A 26891-nucleotide genomic window follows, 5' to 3' on the forward strand; every position below is an offset into this window, starting at 1 on the left:
CAGATATGCTTAGACAGGCTCATAACCAGAAGGCTAGCCACCAAGGCACAATTTGTTTCTTTAAGCACATTGCTTCATGATGACCATTTACCAAGGTGGACTTAAGGCACAAACTATTTCAATGGAAGCAATATCCACACTGGTGAAACCACAGGTTATCTGAAGTTCAAGTCAACATTTACCCCAAAAGCCAACCAAATTCTCCTAGTAATGCTCTAATTACACTCTAAGATTTATATTGCACAAGATCTAAGGTGCGGGATGCCTGGAGGCATGTGCAGAGCTGAACCGTGTAGGGTTTTATGGTTAGTTTCATGAGATGTGTTATTTGCTATAAAATGTTAGAGGATGAATGCGAGCCTATTGACCTAACCACCAGGCCTTTGTTGTTATCTACCTGCATTCCGCTAAATGACTGGATGTTTTTAATTAGTGAAATCTCTCCATCATAAGCCACATATTAAAAAAAAAACTTCCAATGACTCTCCTGGCCTTCTTTGTCTTGATCTGCAAAACTATTAAGATGTGCGAAATTTGGACCTTTTTACAAATAGTTCAAACAAAAATCCATGGAGATAACCTAGGAGAAGTTAAACATTCATGAGCCTTCTACCCAGGCTTTTTTTTCCCCATTACAAAATCTCCTGCTTTAATTTGTGAACTCTGTGTTTTCCCACTTGCTTATTTACACACCAAATGTCCCTTATCTTCCTTTGGTTTGTTCACACAGAGGGACAAACAGAATTCTTCAAACACAGCAAGTTCAGGGATAATTTTTTACAGAAATTTGTGCTCTGTTTGCTATTCTGTTGCTTCCACAAGCTTAACAGGAACTTTCTGTGAAGAATGAAAGATCCTTGAGGTCATCGTCTATGTCATTGATCTCTGCCCCTACTACGGTGCCCTACATTTAATAGCTACCTAATTTATCTACCTCATTTTTCTCTCTACTTATCTGTCTGTCTGTCCATCCCTCTGTCTGTCCATCCATCCATCCATCCATCCATCCATCCATCCATCCATCCATCCATCCACCCACCCATGTTTTTTCCTATTGACTTAATATATTGGGTTACCTTAAAACAAAGAGATAAATTGACTAGCTATGTGCATGTGTACTCAGCAACACAGATAAGGACAAAAGACAACTTGCCACCCATGTCTCTGTCTTTTATAGTCCATAGGATGTTTGCTGTCATTTTCTAGAAGGGGGAAATGTCATTTTAATGGGTCTCCAGTGTAGTGATTTCTTCCTCATTTGTGATTCCATGTCTTCACCATTTTTACTCCAATCTATGGAAACCTACAAGCAGTTATGAGGAAAAGTCCATTTTCCCCACCTCTGATGGTTTTAGAAAGCCATGACAATAGACTGTAGGATTATACTGTTAACAACATTTTTTTATGTTTTGTGCGATAACACATTTTTTTTTCTGAAATAGAGCATAGTATAGAGGCAAGAGGACTGCTAGAACTCAAGAGAGCTGGGTCTTAATCATGGTCTCTCCCACTACTTCACTGTGTGACCTTAGGTCAATCACCTTACATCCCTGAGCCTCAGTCTCCCCATCTGTAAAATGATGGGTTTGGAAGCAATCTTTGGCAAATTGCTTAACCTCTATGGTCAGTATTGGGGTAGGGGGAGCTGGTCTATCTGATCAATGAGGTCTCATCCAACTTTAAATCTACAATAACATGAATCGATGACCTCTAAGGCACCTTATAAATCTAGCAATTTAAGAGATCATTCTGCAAAAAAAAGGGACCAGAGATTGAAAAGAACCTTGGAGATCATCTAGCCTAATCTTTTTATTTTACAACAACCAAATTAAGGTTCACAGAAGGTTCAATGACTCAACCGAGACAAACAGTAAGTTACAGAGTTGAAAATTTAACCTAGGTCCTGCCAAATCCAGCAGTCTTTTTCTGGCATATATACTTCCAAAGATGTATAAGTGTATTCACATACTTATTCACTATATGCTATATACTTATACACATATGCTTATTCACTATAAGTATATTCACATGTACTTATCAATATACATATTCACTATGAAAAGCATCTATATTTTCCAAGGCCACCTCACCTTTATATTCAGACTCAAAGAAATACTGTGAACCAAATCACTAGTCTGTAGGAAGTCATGGGAAAGCTGTGTTTGTCAGGTTTTACATTTGGCAAATTAAGGAGAGAAGAGACCCTCAATTATCCAAATTACTTATGTGTTGTTATGATTAAACCAGTTCCCTGGAGTGAAGACTGACATTATCCCATGCCGTGCCTTATAAAGCATAAACTGAACAGACTCTGAAGTATTTGGGAGCCCAGGAAAGGAGAAGGTCTTCTTGCCTCACATTGTATAGTAAAGGCAATGGCACAAGGTCACTGTTTAGAATCACAATGTTTTTCATAAAGTTGTGCTTAATGGATGGGTGTTGAATTTTTTAAAAAATGAAGTCATTGAACTTCAGAGCTCGAAGAGATTTTAGAAGTTACTTTGTCTAACCCTTCATTTTCCATGTGAGGAAAATGAGGCAAGGAAACATAAAGCAATTTATTTAAAGGTCACACAGCCAAAACTGAGAGTGGAATATGGCTCTTCTGACTCAATTCCATACTGCCTCCTTCATATCTTACAGAATATTCAATTCATTACAATGGAGGGTTTTTAATTAATTTAATCTCCTTTTCCTCATGCATTTCATCTCTTCCAAAATTTCCTATGACTGTGTTTGCCCAGCATAAGATGCTCAAAAATACTCTTGCTCAAATTCCGCTCTATTAACACCAAAGTGAATTTAAATGGGGATGAGAAATTTTGGTCTTAATACCATAATTCATGAGGTTTTATTAGAATTCAGTATTAATCACTGAGGAGCAAAAGAAAATTTGAATATAATCTCAGAGAAATCAGCCTAAGAAGGCTGGTTGTGCCTTATGTCTCTCTCTCCCGATAAAGACCCAAATTGGCTCTAATAAATCATTTGAGGGCAGATGGAACTGCCCAGGTTAGTCAAACACACTGATCACTGGCACTTTGACCCAGATTTCATCAGGTTAAACTGAAAAATAATTATCTCTCAGAAGACAATTAAGTAGGAACTGAAATCAGAAATGTGGGCTGTCATAGACTGCCTGCTTTATATTTAATTGTAATTAACCCATTTAGAAAACTGTCCCTATTGACTCAGTATGCCATGGGAACTCTTAATTTCTGAGAAATGTTAATTTGTGGAATCTGAGTAGATATTGCTAGAGCAGTAAAGATTCTGCTTTAAAATACAATAGAAATGATTGATTCAAATGGAATTTGCTACATGGCTAAAACCTAAATTATATAGAGACACATTTCTGTACCTTTCAATAACCTTAGCTACCAGGGAAAATCACTCTGGGATTGTGGTGGTTAATAATTAGTTATTTTGTAAAGTAACAATGAATTGTATAGTCTTGTGGAAGGAGCGTTGACTATAAAGTCAGAGGGCCCTGGTTCAGTTAGTCTGTGACCTTGGGTCAGGTCACTGAACCTGTTGGGGGCCCAGTTTCCTGACCTCTAAAATGAAAGGGTTGGACTCTGATGTTCATTATAGCTTTAAACTTATTTTATGATTTTATGATTAAGAAGTTCATTTAAACTCTGAGTGACAGGGATATGGTAGCTGTAGTGTTGGCTTTGGAGTAAGAGTTTCTGGATTTAAATCTTATTTTTACTACCTCTATAACCCTGGGAAAGACCGTAGCTTCTCTGGGTCTCAGTTTCCTCATAAGTAAAATGGGTAGATTATACTACATGACCTCTGAAGTGTTTCAGGCTCTGAATCTATTAAAATATATTTCAGGATAGGTAATTCTCTTTTAATTGAATGTACTGACATCGGTAACAATGTAACTGTTATTAATGAGTCATACCTGGATAGGTCTGCAAAGGCTGGCAATGCCACTCTCCAATGCCCCGGCCATAACAGTAGCACTGATATCTAACAGCATGAACGTATTTCTCCCACGAATCCCCAATCTGGTAGAATGTGCGAGTTTCTGAATCCTGGCATTGGTCTAAAATACATAGAAATAATAGAATCACAACTCCATGTATTTCCTCATAATGTTTTCCAAGACCAAAGATGAATGTTAAACCTTGAGCATACTGCATTTTACATTCAAATTTTGAATTTAAAACTGGTAACTTGTATCTTCATTCAAGTTTTCTTTAAATTAAAAACTGTCTACCTCAAAAAACATAAAAGTCCTCAGTCATGCCAAAAGAAATGTTGCTTGTATTCTTTGGTGGTTGTTTATTATTAAACATAAGCCTCTTAGGGGTAGGTACTGTTTTTATTTTGCCTTTATACGCTCAGGGCCTTCCCAATGAAAATGAATTTTATCTTCCGTTATCACAACATGCTTACAATTTGAAAAATTGAAACTGTAAAATTTTTGCTTAAAAGTAAAAGCTTGCAACAATTTCATTCCATGTCTTTTCTCCACTCTGCCCTCATCCCCAAGGTTGACCTCTCCATAAGGTAAACTGAATGACTTAATTAATTTCATAGTGCTTGCCAAGCAGCTTCCCAGAATACCTTATAAGTTCCTCTTTTGGGTTTAGCAATCTCAGATCAAACAAACTGATCTTATCAGCAGATCAGGGTTTGTTTTGTTAGATAGAAAACATTGAGGGCTGCCTTTTCCACTAAGGAAACATGTGGGCTTCTGATCTAAGAAGCCAATGAATACAATTCTTCTAAGTCACACTCTTCTCTCTGCAAAACATTTTGGGAATAATATATAAAAATAAAAAGCTTCAAGAAAATATTTTTCAAAAACCCTTTAAAGTGCTGTGCAAATCATTACAGTGGACAGCCAAATAAAATAGACTTTTTTTTTCTGAAGGCAAAGGTTGGTTGGAACAATTTTTGCTTTTTTTTCCTTATTTCTTTTTTTTCTTATTCAGGAGACTATAGGATAATCCATCAAGGAAAGAAAACACAATTTTGGGCCACAAGTTTCCATTAATTTCTACTACTCACACAAAAGGGCCTTGATGCGTAAAATTGTATTTAGTTGTAATTACTAATGGCCAATTCAAAACCTTGAGTTCTCAATCATCTACCAATGGCTTCGATCAATTTGAGTTATGTCACATCAAGCAATTCATGTAATCTTTTTAAACTCTTATTTGGAAGTTGGAAAGTATTTTATCACCACAAAGCCTTTCAGTGATTAGATACAAGTTTTATTTTGGTCAGAAAACATAGATGAGGAAATTGGATAGTATTTAACTTACCAACAGGATCACATTTCCATCTTCCACGTCCCTGGCCAAAACACGTGCAATTGAGCATGTGACCTTCTTCATGACGCTTGTGGAATGTATCATTCACATTATAGGTGATGCCATCGACAATACATTGATCTGTTGAGGAAATACCAGGAAGGGTTTGGTCTGGAGTCAGAATGGCCTCATTGGAGTCAGAAGGACTGGGTTCAGGTCCTTCCACTGACACATATCGATTGTGGGACAATGGTTAAGTCACTTAACCTCAGTGCCCCTTAGAAATTTTTGGATTACTTGCTAATCCATGTCTGATTTCACATTGGAACTTGTATCTACTGAAGAAATCACAGGTCTGGAACAGGAAGACTATTATTAAAATAATAATAAAGTTTATACCAAGAGTTCCCCATACTGATGAAATTATGGGTCTGGACCAGGAAGTTTTCACACAGGAACAATAGCTACTCTCTCTTAGAGTAAATAATTCCTCCCTCTTATTTAGGTCCCCAACCTACATGGTGTTTTTGGTTTTGTTTTTTTTTACTGGTATGTGATGAAGTGAAAAGGATAGTAAGTGACCACTTTGTGGTTAAAAAAATATAGAAACCAAAACACCCCTGCGAATATACTTATTTTGTTTTCCTTAGAATCATGCAAAGGTAAGGAGTTAGAGTTAACATAATATGCATATTTGAGAAGCATGAAATAATGTGCACTTTCTTGTGAAAACTTATTCTTTCACAAATACACTACCTATTTTCTGGAAGATATTCCATTTGACTGTTTCCTTTAATTTTCTTCCACAATGATGTGATAGTAAAAAAGACCATATTTAAAAAAAATATGCGAGTGCCTCTATTATATTGAGCTAGCATGAGGTAGGAGACGGAGCTTTGTTGTACAGAGTCAGAACCCATGAGGCTCTGGAAATTCCAAGGTCCGATACTAATGCCATCAGGCACGTACTAACACAAAGGAGTACAGAGAGGAAAGGCATTGCTGAGGCCAAAGCCCCTTTTGCTAGGTGGACGTGGATAAAAACAAAAGAGGCAGTGAAGTAGAGTCACAAAACTGGCACTCCGTCTCAAAGCACTAAAAAGTGAGAGATGTTTTTCTAAGCAAGAGATTCTTCATCTATATTCCTTTCCATTTATCTGTTTGAAACTGGACCCTCATCAGTGCACTCATGGCAATAGCACAGCCTTTTTTTTTCTTCTCTTTTAGCCTTCACAGTAATTCTACCCCTTCTCTAGACATGACTCCAATGGTAAAAACTAGCAGGAGGATGATCAAATGTCTGTATTCTGCCCTTTGAAGTCATTTTTTGGCTCTGCTCAAATGCTCACATGCCAGGGTATCCCAGAATCGCTGAGCCAGCTTTGTCATTGGCTGTCTGCCTTGTTGGGTTCACCCAGCTCCATAGACTAAAAGAATGGCATTTCCATAAAACAGAGGGGCCAAGACCCTATTACATGCTGTCTGCCTGCGTACCTCTGAGCTGTGAGTACGCCACACAGGTCCATTCCCCACGACCATTTCCTACACACGTGCACCTCATCATGTGGCCCATATCATGCTGTTTGTCCCACTGATCTCCGATGCGATACATGACCCCTTCGCTGGTAGTGCAGATCTCCTCATGGGCTATTTGGTAAAGAATAAATGACAATCTGAGAAAGGTTATAATTTAAGAACAAGTACTTTTTGTATTAGAAATAAAAGAGGTTGATTCTTTCTTGTGGATAATATGGAGCAAGTGAGTAACATACGAAGAGCCTTATATAGCTTTCTAAGTACAGACATAGGTTGGGCTAAAGTGAGACTTCTACCTTAGCTCTATAAGTCAATGAATGATCTGGTACAGGTCCCAGAATCCAGTCAGGGTTAAGGCTAGGGGAAGGCAAAAGGATAAAGGAGATGTATAGACCTTCTTACTGCTAGTAGCCTGTATGCTGAGAACACTATCATAGCATTGTTCCTTCTGTATTAGTATTAATTAACCTAATTAATTCAAGTATAAGGGGAAATTTTACTGGATGGCTCATGGTTTCCACATCCAGCAGAACTCATGATTGATACTTTCTTGGGACCTAAGTGGTAGATTGGGGCTGAATTGAGAATTAGCTTTCTTCTTTCAATGAGTGCATACCAAATGACTTATATAATTCTTTCATTTATTCCCATAGTTCATACAGTGTAACTTTAAGCTATGAACCCTAAAAAGTAGAAATAAAATATGTTCTAATGCATTAGGATTGTATGGAAGGGTCCCAATACATGTCGTAGGCCCCTTTCTTCCTTTATATCAACTAAACTTGCCTCTTTCAACTTGCTATTGTAAAAATGAGATATGGGACACTAACAGAGGACATTGCTACAATAAAGGTTGGGTGTGTATTTGACTATAATAATGGTTATATTAATTTAGACATGTGCAAAATATTCAAAGGTACTCTTACAGGAAAAAATACAAAGATCCTACTTCCAGATTTTTATTTCTAAGTATTCTTACTTATTTACCCAGTTCTATGAAAAATTTTTAATCAAATCTTAAAATTATATAAAATAAAAATGACCAGATATGTATTTATACATACATATAGTAATAAAGGACTTTAATATAATGCTTCAAAGTTTCCATGGTATATCTCATATGAATTCTCAGCATCTCAATGATGTAGATATTAAGGGTAGATACCATATCCATCACCAGTTTCTAAGGGGAGAAGTTCATCTTACCAGCCATAGGACAGAACCCAAACTTCTGATCAGCATCATAGTTGATGGTGGTTCCACACCATTTCATGTTGTCTCGCCGTCCCTCTGAGGTACAGTCGGTGTAATTACGGTTGTTGTACAAGAATGGGAAGTGACACAAGGCACCATTGGAGTTGCCACCTCGAGTCTGAACCAAAACTATGGAGAACAATGTAAGAATAGAAAGAAAAAAAAGATTGTAATCTTAGACCACAAAGAACTGCTTTACAAAGGTGCCTCATCCCTAGGCCCCTGCCTCAGCCTCAAAGATGTTTGATGATACAGAGCTTATTTTCTTTACACATTCAAACTTGATTTAAATTTCATTATCACTCACATCTACCAAGCAAAGAAAATTTGAAAATAACAGTTTTGAAGAAAGCTCTAAACTTTCAAGAAAATTCGCCATTATAAGCAGAAAATGAGCCAAGATATGCAGACATTCTATCTTCAACTTTGTGAGATTTTCTATGGATTACACTACAAATATCTTTAACAGCACTGCAATCATAAAGTGCCAAAATAAATGAATTGGAAAGAATTTATCCTGTGGATGCCAGTCTCCCAAGGGAACTGGGGGAATCTCAAAGTACTGCTTGGTCTTCACAGATAGCTCTTTTACATTTTGACTTTAGAGTTGTTAAGCAGGCTAGATGTCTGAATAAAAGTGATACTTCCAGAGTGGCCTAAAAATCAATGCATAGACTGAAAGCAAAAAGGTGAGCATTGCACTTGACTTTAGGTACCCCATTTTAGGTGGAAAGACATCCTTCAGCTGGTGTATGTCCAGACCCTGTGCCTGCCTGGCACATAATAGGTGCTCAAGGACTGATTCATTGACCAGGATGGTAAAAAAGGCTTGAGATCATGGCATCTAAAGACGAGCTGAAGGACCTGGGAATTTTTTAGCCCAGATAAAAGTAGACTTAGGCAGGACATGAGAATCATTTTCAAGTTTTTGAAAATTTGCCCTGTAGAAAGATTTGTTCTGTTTGGGAGTAATAGGTGGAAGCAGAAAAGAGGCATATTTAGGCTTAGTGTTCCTAAAAGTAAAATGGGTTCCCATCTGATTCCTCATCCCCATGAATGTCTCTAATCAGAAGCTTGTCAGGGATATTGCAGAGAAAACATTTATTCATCAAAACAAGGGGATCTCTGAAGTGTCTTCCAACTCTGAGATTCCATAAGTCTATGTATTTGAATTTAAAGTAGTATCAGTTCCATATGAGAAATTGTCAATTCAAAATTTGTTTTTTTAATTATTTCCCACTTTACTTTTTGAGGCACTACTCACCAGTCTGGTCTGTACAGAAGGAATATTTCTGGTCTTGTTCATAATTTGAAGTGGTGCTACACCAGAGATGTCCATCTTGACGACCTTCAGTTGTACAGGAGTAGTAAGTCCTGCCATTGTATGTGAATGGGAGAACACATGGTTCTCCATTGGAATTGCCACCATAGGTTTGAGTCACAGCTGCACACAAAGCAAAAAAAAGGTTGTCTCTTAGCACAGGAAATTTTTAACAAGATACAAGTTACTACTGCCCTTCAGTTTAAAAAACTGAGATACTGAATGTAAGGGATTATCTGCTTATTTTAATAGACAATGTAGAATTTTGCTTCAGATTCTTCTCCTGCCTTGTTATGTTTCCCTTTGTTAAATGAATGCTAATTGCTTCCTGACTGTCCTTCACAAGGCATTTGGAGGATACGTCCTTTTGTCAGCAAAAGTATCCTGCAAAAGACTTTTAGTAGAGAAGGATGCTCTTTTTACATGATTTTTCATTTAAAAACAAAACTATAAAGCACATTTTTAGATATGCTAATAAAAAAGAGAAAAACTAGTAGATTGAAAACTTTAAAATAATAGAATTAAATTGCTTTAGGAGCCAAAAAAAGAAAAAAGAAAAGGTGATACTTTACAGCTTTTCTACATTAGTCTTACAATACCGGGCAAGCCATCGTATTGAACTATACTTCCAATGCATGATCCACAGTGCACTGTAACATCACTAAACTCAAACTGACTGCTAATGCTGGTTTGTCTTTTGTTCTTGAAGAAGATCATGACATCACATATCCCTGCTTACTGCATAAAAGATGTGATGGGAAAGGGCCAGAGAGGCAAATTTTGTAACAATGTTAAGGATGAAAAAAATATATATCTGAGGTAGTCATGCATTCCTCCTCAGTTACCACTGGCTTTTAGATGTAAGGTTGAAACATGCCATGTCCACATAGATGTACAATTTTTGACAAGTTTATGGTATATGTGCTTGTATATAATGACTGAAAAAAAGGCAATTCATGTATACTCAGGGATCTGTAATTTCCTTCATTCAGAGATTTTCTCCAATAATTCAGATCAGAACTCATCTATGTTTACTTATCCTGTGCTTCTCTTGTCCTTAACCTCTCATAGCTGGGCTTCTGCGATGAACTAATGAAAATCACTCTAGCACCTTACAGTTGGGTAATGAGAAGAGTTTACATCATCAGCTATCCTAAATTAGGTATTAGAAAATATGCAAGCTATATATGTCAATATACATGTGTATATGCATATTACTGTTGTGTTCATCCTTCATTGCTGAAGAAGACCATGACCTCCGAAAAGTGATGACATGTCTTGTACTTGACTTTGATTTGAGGGAGGGAGGGCTGTGCAGGCCACCAGCCTCACTTCTGCTCCAGAGCCATCTGAATCCAGTGATTCATCAGGATGACTGGAGATGACCCAGGATAATCAATCATTAGATATTATATAAAGGGAAGTGAGTTCTAATCATTGAATTCTACTTCTACAAATCCAGTGCACAGAGCTAGGACCAGAGTCACACTCACCAATCTCTTGGCAGCTAACTCCATTGCCCAGACATGTGCATAACATTTGGTTGTTTCCTTGGGTCTTGAGCCACTGCATTCCCAGAGAGTAGACCACACCACTATCGGTGATACAGTGACCATATGGAGCAGGCTGGGGCGGAGGCTGGGGCAGATACAGAGCTGTTCGTACATCTGTGATGGAGCCAGCCCCTAAAAGGAAGGTAGATGGAAATTTAATAATGATACTAATGGTGATAGTAGCTAGCATTCACATAGTGGTTTAGGAGTTTGCAAAATATACATTGCCTTATTTAATTATTTAAAATTTATGAAATAAAACATTTTCCATAGCATAGTATAATAAAAAAGATGATTGCACATGAAACTGCAAGTCTATTGTATACAACTTTCTATTCTTCTTAAATATATACATAAAGCTATCACATAAATTTCTTGTTTTCCTTTTTTTCTTTCTTGAGAGAAAAGTTTACTGTACAGTAAAAGGAAGCTGTGGTACAGTTTACTAACAGAATGGAAACTCCCTGCAGGCAGTCTCTGCCAATTTTTATACAAAAAGGGCTGTCAATCCCTTACTTTCTTTGGGCTTTAATTTCCTCAAATCTAAAATGTGGATAATAATTCTCGTAGTACCAGTCTCAGTAGGTTGTGAAGATCAAATGTGATATACCTACATCGTACCTGGAAAGCTTTAAAGTGGCTGATAGATACCAGCAATTACTTAGCACAATAGGGATTTCTCAATAGATTTCTGTCATTCAAAATTCAGAAGAATAAACTGAGTGCAGAATTCTGAAGTAGGACTTATCAGGAAATTGCATGAAAAGATATTTTTTGCATGAGGGATTTCCAGTTTCATTGGAGAGATAAGATGAGCCCTAATGAAACTACTAAAGAATAGTCAATGTATCTCAAAATTGGAGAATTTTAAGAGTTGGCTGGAGACCAAGTCTAGGGCCTCACTTTTTATTAGACTGATTATTAATTAATAAAAATTTATTTTTATTCCCTCTACCCTCAATAAGAAAAAAAAAAGAAAACTTTTGCTACAAATATGAATATAGTCAAGCAAAATAAATTCCAATCCCTTCCTTCGGAGATAAGAATTTTTAAGGTACTTCTTGAGTACCTGAAGTGACTTGCTCAAGGTCATACAATGAGTAAGTAACAACACAGAGCTTAAAATGCAGGTTTCCTGACTAGTACAATGGGCTTTTTTCTATACCATACGTAAGTGAATATGTTCTAAGTAGCTTGAAATATATGTGTTAAAAGGGTGCACTATGTGACAATGAATATATATGCACACATATGTACATACATGTAAATATAAAAATATATATACACATATATAAACACACACATACTTTCCTTCATGTAAGGCAACTTTGTGTTGTGTCAAAGGATTTGAGGAACACATTAGTTTAGAGGAAATGAAAACAATAGAAAGGATTTTCTACTTAGTCAACCTTGATCTGAGCAAGGGTCTCTTCAACAATATCTCTAATCAGCTAACATTTGGAGTTTGCTTGAACTCTTCCAGGGACCATTAGCTCACTACCTTACAAGTCAGCTTATTTCATTTTCAGTATTAATTGTTGGGAAGTTATCATTTTTAAACCAAAACCAACTTTGTTGTAACCAAACTTCCTGTAACTTGTGTGTCCCAGTTCTGTCTTATAATTTCCACCCATTAGTTCTGGTTCTGCCCTCTTGAGCTAAATAGAGCACAATTCATTTCTTTTCCACAGGTCCTTCAAAGTCATCATGTTCACATCATGCACAGCTACCATGTTCTCCTTAAATTTCCAAACTAAATAGCCTAATTTTTTTAAACCAATCTTCATGGGATATTATTTATTTAAAATATAACTCCAAGGTTGGAATGAGATACTTCAGGTATGCACAAAACATGGTGACACTGTTCCCTCCCTTGATCTGGACATTATCTTGATTCTATGAATGAACATGGATTAGGATTTACATCTAAAGTAGTCTTGCTTTTCATAACTGAACTTGCAATCAAGTGAGGCTAGTTTTTCACATGAGCTGCTCTTAAGCTGGTCTCCCTCATTCTGTACTTGGGCTACAGTTGATATTTTGGAATGGATAGTTGCATTTTTAATTGATCTTTTTTTCAATTTTACTGTTAGATTTGACCCAAAGTTCTAGCCATTTATGATTTTTTGGGTACTTATTTCCTCACCCCAAATATCAGCTAGCCCTCTCATTTGTATCTTCCACAAGATTTATAAGCATACTGTTTATAGCTTTATCTAAAGTATCAATAAAGGTGTCAAGCAGATTGAGACTGAGAACAGAGCCCTACTAGATACTAACGGGAACTACCCTTTAGGATGACACTGATGGTCCATTACTCTTGGCAGTAATTCATCCACCTATGAGTCTAACTGTCCACCTATCTCTTCTTCATCCTGAACATATGAATGTTGTGTGGGTTTTGTCAAAAGCTTTACTTTTTAGCATTTCTAGTCATCCTATCAAAAATGATTTGAGTTTACTTAGGAATGTTTTATTCTTAATGAATCTATGATGGCTCCTAGTGATCTCTCCTTCCTTTTTGAAATGTTCACACACCATATGTTTAATAATCATCCCAAGAATATTGTTGGGAACTGAAAGCAAGTTTACTTGTCTATGGTTTCTGAAATTCCTTTTTTTAAAAAAAAATTATATTGGGGACAGTTAGGTGGCATAGCAGATAGAGTGCCTAACCTGGAGTCAGGAAGAAATAAGTTCAAATTTGACCTCAGACACTTTCTAGCTGTGTGACTCTGGGCAAGTCACTTAACCTCATCTATAAATGAACCAGAGAAGGAAAAAGCAAACCATTCCAGAATATTTGCCAAAAAAACCCAAAATGGGGTCACAGAGAGTCAAATACAACTGAAAAATGACAAAGCAATAAAACTGGGGATCCTCTAAATTTATCAAATGACCAATGTCAATACATGAAAACAATGATCTTGAATTTATAAGGGATAAAAAAAGTGCACTGGGGCAACAAAATTCAAAGACTTTTTCACATAGAACAACTAAATATCAAAAGAAGGAAACATATACCCCCCACAAAGAGATTGAAGGATATCTGTATATGCATTTCCTTTATTGTAAGGGAGGCGCTAATAAGACATATAATACAGTAGATCAGAATCCTACTCTTTCATCTCCAAGGAGCGGGGGAGAGAAACATTTTGAAGAGTAAGGCAATTCAGAAAAAAGGGGAAAAAAAGGTTTTGTTGACTTGTTTGCTTATAAAGGTGGATAAATTGTTTTTGTTTACTTGTTTTATAAAGATGAATAAGTTGTTTTGTTTTTTTTCTTATAGAGTAGAGGTGTTGTGATGGAACTCTTCAGAGAGTAAATGTTTTTCTGTTTATTTTTGATTTATGGGCCATAAATTGGGAAGAGAGGAAGAACAGTTTCAAATATCCATCATAGAGTCATTTATTATTATCATCATTATCATCCTTCTCCTTCTCATTTTTATCATCACTTCTAGAGGGACAACGTAGAGTAGGAGAAAAAGTGGTGAACCAGGAGGCTTGATCCCTCAGAGACTTTGGAGTTGGCCAACCATGAAGTCTCTGCCCTTCCTCTATCCTAGCTTTCTCATTCTAGGATAGTTATATGCTTTTATTGGGTGGAGGCCAGAGGGGGAGGTTCAAGCAGGTAAGCACTTTGCAGACCTTAATGCGTCATATAAGTGTAAACCATTACTGTTAGAAATGAAAAATTGATATTTAAAAAATAAACTTAAGCAACTAATCTGCAGATCCACTCAGATGGTCCAACTCACCGTATGGAAAAATAACACTAAAGAACCCATGCAAGCTGGTAAATTCAGTGGAAAGGATAATTTTCATGCATGTTTCCGAAAATGTCTCTATAATTCCAATTTCCGTACGGTGAGAAGGCACCCCTTACCTGTGGCAGTTGTTTGCAAGGATGAATGTCTTTCGCATTTCCATTCTCCCCTCCCATTACCAGTACAGATGCATTGAAGCAAATTTCCCCGATTGTCTTTCTTGCTCCAGGTATCTCCAATTCGGTAGGAAGTTTTAGTGTCCTGATCATTACATCTGTCTGCATATGAAAAGCAAGAGGATATTTCAATGACCAGATCAGCCCCCAACTGGGAAATCAGTATTTCAACGGATACACAGGAAAGTCCCACAATAGCTCAACACTGTGGGACATATTGAAACTCAGCAAGTATTACAGCCCCCAGTTTTAGCCTCCTGAAAGACAGAATCAGTTTGGTGAGGGAGGAGAGCAGAAGGATTTGCATCTCTTCCCTTTTCAGCGGCTGGAAAAAAAAATGCTTTTTTTTCCTGTTCATGTAGTAACTTGTTATCACTGCCACTTTGGTCTTTCTTCCAAACTCTCTCTCTCTCTCTCTATCTATGGCTGATCTTTCAATAAGAACCTTTGTTTGGGGAATTAGAAACAATGAAGACAGCAGGTTTTCCCTAAGCCCAGAAGAAGTAGAGTTAAAGGATGGAAGGGCTTCTTTATCCCATTTTTATGTAGAAACCACAGGGGGCCAACAACCTTGTAGGCACCAGTTGCTTCTCCCTTCATGACAATACCTTCCAAATCTCTCAAAAGCCATCTTCATTCAGTGGCTCAGACTTAAGGAGGGAGGTCAAACATTCTCCCTCCTCAGGGCAAAGAAAGCTAGGAATCATTATTCTATCTTGGTAGCAGATAACAAAGCAAACTTATCTATATGTTGGAAAGGAGGAAGTGACCGAACACCCTGGCTCAGGAGATACAGTTGAAATAGAAAGGAGCAGAGCTTTAATTATGCTACACAATTACTCACACTGCTCTCCCAAATTTTATGGGAAACTGTTGGGTTCAGGAAAAAAATGAGGTCAGCATGTTTAATGCCTGGTGTCCTCATGAACTGAGAGACTAGACCCTGACTTGGAAAAATCCCCAGAATGAGGGTAAAAGGCCTCAAACGTCTTTATCTGTAAAATGAGGGAATTCGATTAGATGGCCTCCAAAATTCCTTCTACCTCTAAATCTATGATCTCATGACTTCCCATAATACCTAGCTGATACTTTTCTTATACCACCATATTCACTTTTATAAGTATATTTTTGTGTCTCATTTCCTCTATTAGACTTGTCTTATTCATCTTCATATCTCCCACACAAAATATTAAATAAAGGCACTTAATATTCACCTAATAGTTTTTCTCTCTCTAAATATCCTTCCCTGCCCCTCATGATTTTAGAAGAATAAATCATTAATAATGAATTTGGTTTTTTTTCTTTCTAGAACATCCCATTTATTTTTCAAGCTGGAACATCACAATTAGGTATGGAAATTCTAATGACTATAATTACAAATGATTAGTATGGTCCAAAACTTTGACATGGTCCAATTTCAATCAAAAGAACTAGAAGATAGCAAATATTGTACAGTCTACAATTTTCCATGGTACTCATAGTGTATCCCTAACACATAGGCTCAAGTCTTGGCATGTAGCAGGCACTAACAAATGCTTTTTGAATTAAATTTAGAACTGGAAAAAACCTTAGAAATCATCTAGTCCAACCTCCTCATTTTATAGTTGAAAAAAGTGAGGCATAAGGAGAGTAAATGCTTTTTCCAAGGTGATACAGATACTATCAGAACCATAATTTTAACCTGTCTTTCTGACTTCAAATGCAATACTCTTTCCTCTACATCATGACATAAAATATAACTTTATTTTATTGACTTATTTTGCTTGTATATATAAAAATATTAGAAGGCCAAAGGCCCTCAAAAGATAACCAAATCACACAAGATTAAAAAAATATATAGGTTAAAACAGTTAACAATGAATTCTTCAATCCAGATTTATATTTACAAGTTGCCCTAAGATCCTTACTTTTGATTCTGCAAAACCTTACATTTTTCATTAGTTCAAAGCTTTGAAAAGACTTGAATCCCTAAGGCAACAAGTGATCTCACATGGGAGTTTTAGAGAAGGTGAATGACAAAGATTCAGGAGCCCAGGTATTTTACAGCTTGTTTTCAAGTCCATGAAAGGCCCCAGAGAAGAGAAGTCATACCTCTCTGAAGTCACCCCCTTCAAACAACATGTTTTGGCTTTCAGGTTAATTTTTCTCCCAGTGATTCAGCCAAGAGATAGGTACCATTCAAAGTTCAAATCCCCACCAAGAAAACTCACATTTCAGAGCTTTGCTTCTATTTGCTAAACCTTAAATGTCCCCAAATTGTAAAAGCAAGGAGCTATCAGATTAAGTAAACCTTTTCTTCCATGGATGTTTTTGTTCTGGATCCTACTTTAACATATTAAAGAGAGGGGGAAGATCATTTATGATTTCCAACTCAAGTTATTAGGACATATGAATATATATTGAGGTCCTCCTTTCTTTGCAGATGATTAATTTCCATGAACTCCCTTTCAACGGATGATTGGCTCATCCTTCTCTGAATACCATGTTTGTTTTGCGTGTACCATTGACACTGCAAACACTAGAACCAGGTGGCAGATGTTTCCTGAAACTAAAACCTGCTTCTGAAAATCTGTGGAAGTCTTTGAATTCTAAGAATTACATCAGATTGCATCTTCTCTTGAAAAATGCAGAGAAGGTCTCTTTACACCACTCATGAGCCACCAAGAGTTTTCATTCTCAGTAAGGGCTAAGTGAAGACATATAGGGCAAGAGTAGGGAAATAGGGTGCTGAGCATATGAAATGAATCTAAAGAAGTCAGCAAGAGGGGAGAGGAAGGAGGCTGGTGATATTGGGTTAAGTTATCCCCATTTTAATAAGGCTTTGACTGCATAACATGGGCTGCCATGTCCAGCTTCTGTTCTGAACCAAATGCACTAAATACCCACACTTTTCTTCCATCTTGCTTGCTGCCTTCCAAAACTGGGGAGATACTGAGTTTGTTGACTGTACAGAATTTAAAAAATTACTCATTTTAAACTACATCCAGGGATTACCAGTTTAACCTGGAAAAACAACCCAATCTGTCTATAAACTAGTTCATTGTTCACTTTTAATTCTGTCATCGTTGGAGTAGGTAAAGTAATTCTGGATGCATTCTTCTCCATGCAGACTTTACCTTAGTGTCTGAACTCTGGGCCAGAGCAAACATCTCAGTATTCTGAGCATTAACCAGATGTCTATCACTACATACGAAGATTCTAGAAATAAATAAACGTACTTCTAGAGGTACATGTGATACGTCCACTGCCTTCTCCTAAACAGGTACAATCCACCATCATCCAGCCTTGATATGGCTTCTCCCAAGTCTCTCCAACAACATAGGAGGTCCCACCAGTGTTGTCATAGCACCTTTCAGCTGTGGAACAAAAAGAAAAGAGGTATTTGGAATTATGCAACCTCCCTATAAATAAAAGTGTAAAGGTCAGCAGAAATCTAGCCACTTTTTTTTAAAGAGGAAATCCACTGCCAAAATTAGGCCTTAGGTGCACAGTATCCAGTAATAAAAGAGGCTGAATGCAAATCAGCAGATATTGTTTTGTTGTTATCAATTAATGGATTATCTGTCTTTTACACACTGGTATTAAGACTTTTTGCCATCATTTTTAAATTAAAGGATATTATTTACATCAGAACTTTGAATTTAAACCATTTTTGGGTAAAAGACTCAAAACAATTTAAAAGAACTAAATTCTAATCTTCATTGGAATGATCATAGACAAAAAGGTATTCAAAACATCCAATTTTTATTTGAAAAATTCCCAGTCTCTTGAATTGTTAACTAGGGATAAAGTGAGTACAGTTTAAATACTTTTATTTTTTCCTTCTAATAGATGAGTGAAGGTTTCCTTTTCTCTTTTAAGTCCCTATACATTTTGACAGTTTCAAGGAAAAGGTTCAGGAATTATATAACACAACATTTTGTATTTTAGTTTGGGACTCATTTTTGTAAAGATGTTTAAAAACCCCCAAAGCTTTCAACTCTTCCCCCTTTATAATGTGTAACACAGACTAAAAGGGTATTCTGAACTCACAGGAATCAGTTACCAGGTGTCAAAAATATTCCCTTCTCCTCAGGGAAATGGCTTCTAACTCTCCCCAATTCTGTCTGTTATTTTTTTTTTGGAGAAATATATAAAATTTTATTATTCTAAGGCAATATGATACATTTTTTTAGGGCAATATTAACACTTTTTCTGGACTCAGGAGCATCTCATCTTCCCATGTTCTTGCCTATAACACTTAGTACCTGCGTGAGACTAGATAAGTCTCCTAACTTCCCTGGGCCTCAATGTCCACTTCTATAAAATGAAATAACGGGATTAGATGGTCTCTGTGGATCCTTTCAATTCTACACACTTATGATCCCAATCACTCTTTTACCAATTTTACCCAGCAAAAGAGGTAATGTAAAATTTGGAGATTGGCTCAATTCCATTTTTTCATCAAGATATGGGCCCTTGTCCTATCAGCTTGGTCCATTTAAATACAATTCCTGCCCATCTCTCCTTGAAAGCCTTCCCTTTTTTTCAGCCTTTAAAAAGCCACATACCTACAGGTTTGCAGGTCCATTCTCCTTTTCCATTACCAAGACAAACGCACTCAAGCATGTAGCCTCCTGTCTCATGTGGTCGGCGCCAGGTGTCACCTATTTTGTAGGACTGACCCCCTTCATGACAGCGATCTGTTTTTTTTGTTTTAAAGGAAATTCAATTAGTTGCTGGTTATCAAGAGGGCAAGAAGAGAAGGGATTTTTTTCCCCCAGGGTCATCCTCCATGAATGTAAACATGTAACTTGAAAACATGTAACATGAAAAAGTGTTAACTTTTGAAGAAAAAAACAGTGTAGTGCTATGGAAACAGATCAGGACTTGAAGGCTGAAGACCTAGGTTCGAATGCCACATTTCCTAGTTATAAGATATTTGATCTTGGGTAAGTCATCTCACTTCTTTGAAATTCAGTTTCTTCACTCTAAATGGAGATAACAAAATTTCTATTCTATTTCACTAGATTGTTATGAAGAAAAACACCTTGTGAGATTAGGAAATACTCCAGAAATGTGAGATATTACTGAAATGTCCAAAATTTCCTTGTTTAGAGATGCCAAAAGGTATAAGCTATTGTTAATTGTTCTTATTTTTTCCAGCCATTTCACAATGGAGTATCTACCAGAAAATGTGAATGGTTGGTGAGGGACCTAGTCACAAAATCTCAAATCTTCTCTTCCTTGGAAGATCACAAAAATCTAATTCCTAAGATCAGATTGAAGTTAAAAAAAAAGAATGAGGAGGATGGGGTGAAGGTGCTTCACCCTCCAACAGCTGTGACACAGCTAGATTAATCCTAACTCTAATTCTGATGTAGACAACATTTCATATCACCTCTCCTTTCTACAGTGGGCAGAAACAACACTAGAGAGTTACTTTCATGCTTATCCAGTCTAGTAAACTTGGGAGTAGATTACAATTTTGGGGAAAGCATCATAAAGGTAAACCTAAGTGTGTACTGTATTTTTATTTTCCCAGAAACATTAAACTCATTGATGCATGGAAAGAGCACCATATTTGGAAACCGGTGACCTGTGTCCAATTCCTGACTCTTGAGCTTATGGCTTATGCTACCTTGGGCAAGTTAATTTATCAGAGACTCAGGTACCTCAACTGTCAAATTAGAGAGGATTAGATTGATGGAATCTTCTGTGCCTAAACTGATGATCCTAAATCAAGAAAGGTAAGCATGAAATATCCTTGAGAGAGAGAGAAATAGAGAGAGACAGAGAGAGGAAGGTGGAGGAGAAATTTTAGAGAAAACCCTAAGCCCTTAAATTTGGATATTTCCAAACTAAAGTATTAAGAGAACTGGTTTGGACTAATCATAAATGAATGCCTGAGTATTGTGTCTCTGACTTTTAAATTGATAAAGACGTAAATAGACACACACACACACACAACCTTCTAGTTTAATCAGCTAATAAGATGTAGCAGATCAAATTTAAATGAATTCCTTGACCCTATTAGAACTACCCTTACTGTTAGATACTTTGGGACATTTGATTGTATTTTCCCTTCAGAAATACAGTTAAGGTCTATTTTCAGAGTAATGTATTAAACAGTAAGAAATTGGAGTGTATCCATGAGCTATAGTAATGAAAACATAAATGACATATGAATGAAATTAGTTGCCCCCCAAATTTAACAGCTTCTGAGGATCATAATCAATTTGGATTGTGAAAAAGAACAAAATGAATGGATCAGTCATACTTATGATCAGGTTAACATGTCACATATGAAGATACCAAAAATATATACTTTTTCTCTTAAATCTATGTCACATCAAACAGCTGGCTTATCTGTTCTAAGTAGAGAATGGGCACCAGATAATTTCTCAATTAATTTATATTCTGAAGTGGAGCTGAAGACACAGACACAGGTACATATGCACGCGCACACACACACACACACACACACACATACTCCAACATACATTCCACTTTGTGTTCAGAAGCTCATATCCTGACTGGACAGCTGTGTAAAAGTAGCCCAGGATGCTCACGGGTAACCACAAATGCTTTTTACCAATAGTAGAAAGTTGTCTGTGATCGGAATTGAGTTCATACTTATAGAGAAGGACACACTTTGTCTTTACTAAGTGAACTTTTCCAGAAGGTACTGGCTAGTACAATGAAAAGAAGTCATACTGAAGTGTTCCTTACTTGCAATGGTACAGCTGATTCTCCCTCGACCAGCCCCAATGCAGGTACAATCCCAAATCATGGAATCTTTTGGGCGCTCATAAGTGTCCCCGACTCGGTAGGTGTTTCCAGTATATTTGTCAAAGCATGTTTCTTCAGCTGAGAGGGAAGATTAGAGGAACAACTTTTACATTCCTAGAATCCCATCTGTACAAAGACCCATTTCCCATTCTAGAGGAGACAGAGCAGAGTGGATGAAGAAAAGCAAAGGACATGGATTGAGGAGATTCACATTTTCCTCTTGGTTCAGATAGTGCCTCTATGGCCTTGGGTCCTCAAGTTGTTTTACAACGTGATTTCCATTGTAAAGAACAGGTGTCATAAAAGCTGCTGTGCTTTTGACACACTCCATGCTATTAGGGAAGAAATTTGAGATATAGATGCTTGCCTCAGGAAGTCAAACTGGAGTGCTATACATAAGTCTACAGTTTATTAATTCCTGCCCCACCCCTTCCCCCATTGGGCAACTAAATTTATTATTTAATACTGTTCCCACAATAGTCATACTAATGCTTCTTTTGGATGAGTTTTGACAGACTTAAGGAGAAAAATATCAATGATTACAAAGGGGGAAAGTCTATTTTAAGAGGTCAGATTTAAAGATACAATTGACATCACTTTTCACATGTAAGGGGATTTGATCCTCCTAATATGGTTTCTAGTCCACAAAAACTGCTTCTCTGCAGTTTAAACACTTACGACGTTAAGAATCTAAGTTGTAGAGAAAAGGTGTAAACCTATGTGATTGAGGGAGTTTCCTCAACTGGGAGGTCCCAATGAATTCACAGATCCAGTCCCTTTTCTTTACATATTTAAAATCTCCTACCACTTTCCAGGGATAACTATGCATTTTATCTTGTGGGCAAATAACACGTATATTTTTCATTAAATTAGGGAATAGAAGAGACTTAGGAAGCAATTTGTTTTATTCTTTTTTAAAAGTAAAATTACTTTGACATTAGCTATCACCTCTAAGACAGAGATGAGTGTACAAAGAACTTACTAAATATTTTTAGAACTTAAAATTGTACATTATGTAGCTCTGAACTGAGGAAAATGCCCTAGAATTTTAATTTGTAATTTCTTTGTCTAGTTAATTAATGATCAGCACTTCTCCATCTAACTCTCTCTCACTTACGTTCAGGCTTGCTCTCACAGTTAAAACCTCGGCTGCCTCCATAGCAGGTACAAACCAGTGCGTTTCCCAAGTAAATGCGCTCCCATTGTTGGTTGATCTGGTAGTGTTTTCCATTGTCATAACAGCCAGCTGCAATGAATTCACAGGGAAAAAAACGTATCATCTATTATTGACTTTCCATTTCATGCCTGGAAACTTTTCTACTTAACTAAATTGACAATAACGAAATAAAGAAACTAAATAGGGTTAATAAGAAACTAACAATGATAGGAAGTGAATTGGAGAAGTGAGCTCTAGCCTTCAAAGCATCATAAAAGCTGAGAGAGCGAGACAGACAGACAGACAGAGACAGACAGAGACAGAGAGAGAGACAGAGACAGAGAGAGACAGAGAGAGAGAGAGAGAGAGGGCGCAGATCATCCAAAAGCAATGAGTTTAAAAAGTTGTCTAGCAATCTTTGGGGCCAACAGAAATCAAGTAGGGGTGAGTTTTGGGTATTGTTACAGAACTAAACGTTACTTAGTGAAACTATTTCCAATTGACCAGAAGTGAAAAAGTTTCTTAAAAAACCAGAAGTTGGAGACTTGACTAAAAAGAAAAAAGAAAAGAAAGTTCCCACAAACCACATTGCCATTGTGGAGGTAAATGGAGCAGTGATTAATGACAGAAACATGTCCCACTCAGCAAGTTTTAGTGGTTTCCATTAGACCATTGAAAAAACGGTTCCCTTTCAAAGCTGGAAAAGAAATTCCCTCTTCCTTACACGGTGAAGTATCTCCAGGGGCTGAAGGCAATTTGAACCAAATGCCCAAGTTTCAGAGCTGGCTAAAGAACAGTAGCAGATTTTGCAGGCACTCCCTCCCTAACTCCCCTACCTATCTTCCTTTCATCTTGAAAACGTTACACCAGTTAAACTTACGGAAAGGACGAAAATGCAGTGTCCATAAAAGTCAACCAAATTTTGAATGGACATTTTGAGAAAACGCCCATTGATCTGATTCTTCCATAAAGTCCTAACTGGATAAAAAGGCATCCGATCTATAGGACTGATGGGCTTTCCAACGAAATACACCGCTCCCACCCCACCCCCCAACAAGCATCCCCAGTGAATTCTTAGATCCTTTAGAGAAGGAACCCAGAATTCCAACAGCAGCAGGCACTCAGGTCCCTGAAATGGCTTTGTTCCTACAACTGGATTCTTTAAGGCATTCATTAACGGACCCAGAAAAGTTTCCTCCAGCAACTTTGGGCGACTTGTCCCGTCCTGGGAGAAAGCCTCCGAGAAAGCTACTCACTTTTGCTTTGGCTGACAGCCACCGGGGACGGAGGCTGAATCATTTGCTGAGTTTGCCTCCGGTTTTTCTTCGACTTTGCGGCTTGCACCGAGGTGCCCAGACATAGCGCAAGGAGCAGCAGCAGCAGCAGCCGCCGCCCTCCCGGGACGGGGTCCCTGGGCATCTTGCAAAGCGGGGACTGAGAGAGGCTCCTGCAGAGACCAACTGCTCCCCACCCTAAGTTTCTGGTTTACTTGGCAAGCCGCGGGAGAGCAAGCTGCATGGAGCGCTGGCCGGCCCTAGACTTCTGCGGGAAGGTAGGGAACCAAGAGTGGGGAAGGGGAGGGAAAAGGGACTGGGGAGAAGCACTGAAGATGGGGCTGCCGTGGGTCCCTCTGCTCTCCAAGGCAGTGCGCCTCTCTCCACACCCCTCGAACCCTGCAGCCTGCCGGAGCCGGAGAGCCCGAGCGCGCTGGGGTTTATATGGGACCCTCTGCTCCCGACCCCCGCCAGGCCACTGGCGAGCCGGGGTAGGTGGGACCCGCCCGATTCCCCAGCCGGGGCCAGCACCTCGCCCATTGGTCCAGGGGCCCCCTGACGTCACGGAGGGAAGGCTGTACCGGACCGCTAACAAAAGAGATGCTGATCGCGGGCCAGGAGGTGGGGAAAAGAGAACTTTTTTGTTTCCTTTAACAGTTGCCCAACTTTTTACTCTCTCTTCCCCCCCCTTTTGTGGTAGTGGGCAGGAGAGAAGCAGGAAAGAGTGGTGGGAGTTGTGTGAAGTGAGGGTATTCCAATTTTTTTCTCCCTTCTCTCCCTCTTTTTTTTCTTTCTTTCTTTTTTTTGCTAGTTTAAGAACATTGCATCACTTCAGCAGAAAAAGTCTACTCACTCCAGTGGTATTTGTGGGAAGACAGACCAAAGTCACCAACCACTTCCCTTCTGCAAAGTCCAGAGGTTGCCCACCGTCCCAGGTCCAGGCTGCCCCATGTTGGCTTCCCTCGTACTCTTCCCTCACTTTGGGCTGTGGTTCTGGATTGGGGATTCTTTCTGTCTTCATTAGGTATCCTTCTTGCTCAGCTCTTTCTCTCTCTCCGTACAAATGCCACACCTGCCAAGCCCTGGGTGAGCTCTGAACAGTTGAAAGGCATGGTCAAATGAGATCTATTGGAGGTCGGGGAATGAAAGCCAATTATTTCTTTTTTAAATATATTGTTAAACATATTGTTTTTTAATTTTTAAATATGTTGTTAAATAAGATATATTGTTAAATAAGATATCGTGTCATCTTCATGGGCTATCAAAAAACAAAAATAAAAATAAAAACCAACCTGAGTGAAGAAGGATAAGCAGAAGCAAATAAACACCTTCCATTTTCAAGACAGAGAAAAGCAGAATGACTCTAAGAGAAAGACAGACATTCTCTGCTTATACAAAAGGTGCACTATACAAAAAGCATGCAGTCTTCTGGACTGTAGAAGAAAGAGCACTGGACTTTGATTAGTCAATCAATACACTGTTATTAAGTACCTAGGTGTGGGGCACTGTCTTAAGTGCTGCACTGATTTGTTTTCTGTTTAGATCTTAGGTCATAGAATTAGAACTGGAAAGGACCTCATAGGCCATTAAGTATAATCCTTCCCCAAATAAGGAAACTGAGGCACAGATAGGTTAGGGTCTTGCCCATCCTTACACACCTGTGTGTGTGTGTGTGTTGATCCTTCATTGCCCAAGAAGACCATGCCATCAGAGAAATAACAACATGACTTGCCCTTGACTTTGTTTTGAGTGAGGGAGGGCTGTGCAGGTCACCAGCCTCACTTCTCCTCCAGAACCATCTGAATTCAGTGACCAGATATTCATCAGGATGACTGGAGATGACCCAGGATGAGGCAATTGGGGTTAAGTGACTTGCCCAAGGTCACACAGCTAGTGAGTGTCAAGTGTCTGAGGTGAGATTTGAACTCAGGTCCTACTGACTCCTGCACTGGTGCTCTATCCACTGCAACACCTAGCTAGTGAGGTGGAATTTGAGTCCAAGTCTTCCTGACTCAAGTCTAGTGTCCTATTCACACCACCATGCTATCTCCCTAGGTGCTTGTAGCTTTGTGATCTTGGGAAACTCATTTAACTCTTAAGGGCCTCAGTTTCTTCATCTCTAAGCCTAATCCTGTCACTTACTATCTGTGTGTCCTTGGACAATTACTTCATTTCTTTAATCTTCAGCTTTCTCTGTGTATCAGAGGAGAAGGTGCTTTCCCACTCTAAATCTCTGATTCTCTGGATGAATACAATATGGATAGATGGAGATTGTTAGCCAAAATGCATTTCTTAGTCTGCTTTCTTTTTTCTGAATGACTTGTGGAGCCATCCACTTGATCAAAGGAAAATAAAAAGGGATTCAACCATTTTCCATCTGAATTACATTTTCTGTGAGAACACCCTCCCACTGAAAAGATTCCTCCTTTTCCCTCTAGAATCATTCACTGGGCAGGAAGGGAACATTGAAAAGTCATGTTGAGAAGCCTCTTACTTCAGATAGGAGCAGGTCTCCCATTCTCTACTTCAAGAACGCATGATTTGGATAGGGTGAATACTCCTTCCTTAAATATTGATCATAAAATCTAGGACTTGGCAAGGTGATTTTTGAAAGTTGCTATACCTAAACATTATTTACCATGCCAATGGCATGTTGGGGAATGTTTGACAACTGGCTCTCTGGGGGAATATACATACTCACAAACATACACACACATATATATATATGCATGTATGTGTGCATATACATACACATACATACACAATATACTTATACACACAGCACATTTTTAAGCTTAATCTGCATTA

The 26891-nt window shown here is 38.0% G+C and overlaps 1 protein-coding gene across 12 annotated transcripts in view; it reads right to left on the reverse strand.

Annotated features, from left to right (window-relative positions):
• Positions 1–24560, reverse strand: part of FN1 (fibronectin 1) — an 82530-nt gene extending 57970 nt beyond the window's left edge. For all 12 annotated transcript variants that reach the window (XM_072617518.1, XM_072617514.1, XM_072617513.1 and 9 more), the window contains exons 1-12: positions 24066–24560; positions 22771–22899; positions 21594–21731; positions 19433–19564; positions 18101–18238; positions 14826–14984; positions 10878–11069; positions 9328–9507; positions 8016–8192; positions 6768–6920; positions 5286–5414; positions 3914–4057 (exon numbers count right to left, since the gene is read on the reverse strand). In XM_072617518.1, the coding sequence (XP_072473619.1) occupies positions 3914–4057; positions 5286–5414; positions 6768–6920; positions 8016–8192; positions 9328–9507; positions 10878–11069; positions 14826–14984; positions 18101–18238; positions 19433–19564; positions 21594–21731; positions 22771–22899; positions 24066–24228 (1834 nt within the window). In that variant the 5' untranslated portion in view covers positions 24229–24560. The remainder of the gene's footprint in view (positions 1–3913; positions 4058–5285; positions 5415–6767; positions 6921–8015; positions 8193–9327; positions 9508–10877; positions 11070–14825; positions 14985–18100; positions 18239–19432; positions 19565–21593; positions 21732–22770; positions 22900–24065) is intronic.
• Between the last annotated feature and the right edge of the window lie 2331 nt (positions 24561–26891).

This window comes from Notamacropus eugenii, chromosome 6 (assembly GCF_028372415.1).
Source record: "Notamacropus eugenii isolate mMacEug1 chromosome 6, mMacEug1.pri_v2, whole genome shotgun sequence".
In the NCBI taxonomy this organism is placed as follows: Eukaryota; Metazoa; Chordata; class Mammalia; order Diprotodontia; family Macropodidae; genus Notamacropus; species Notamacropus eugenii.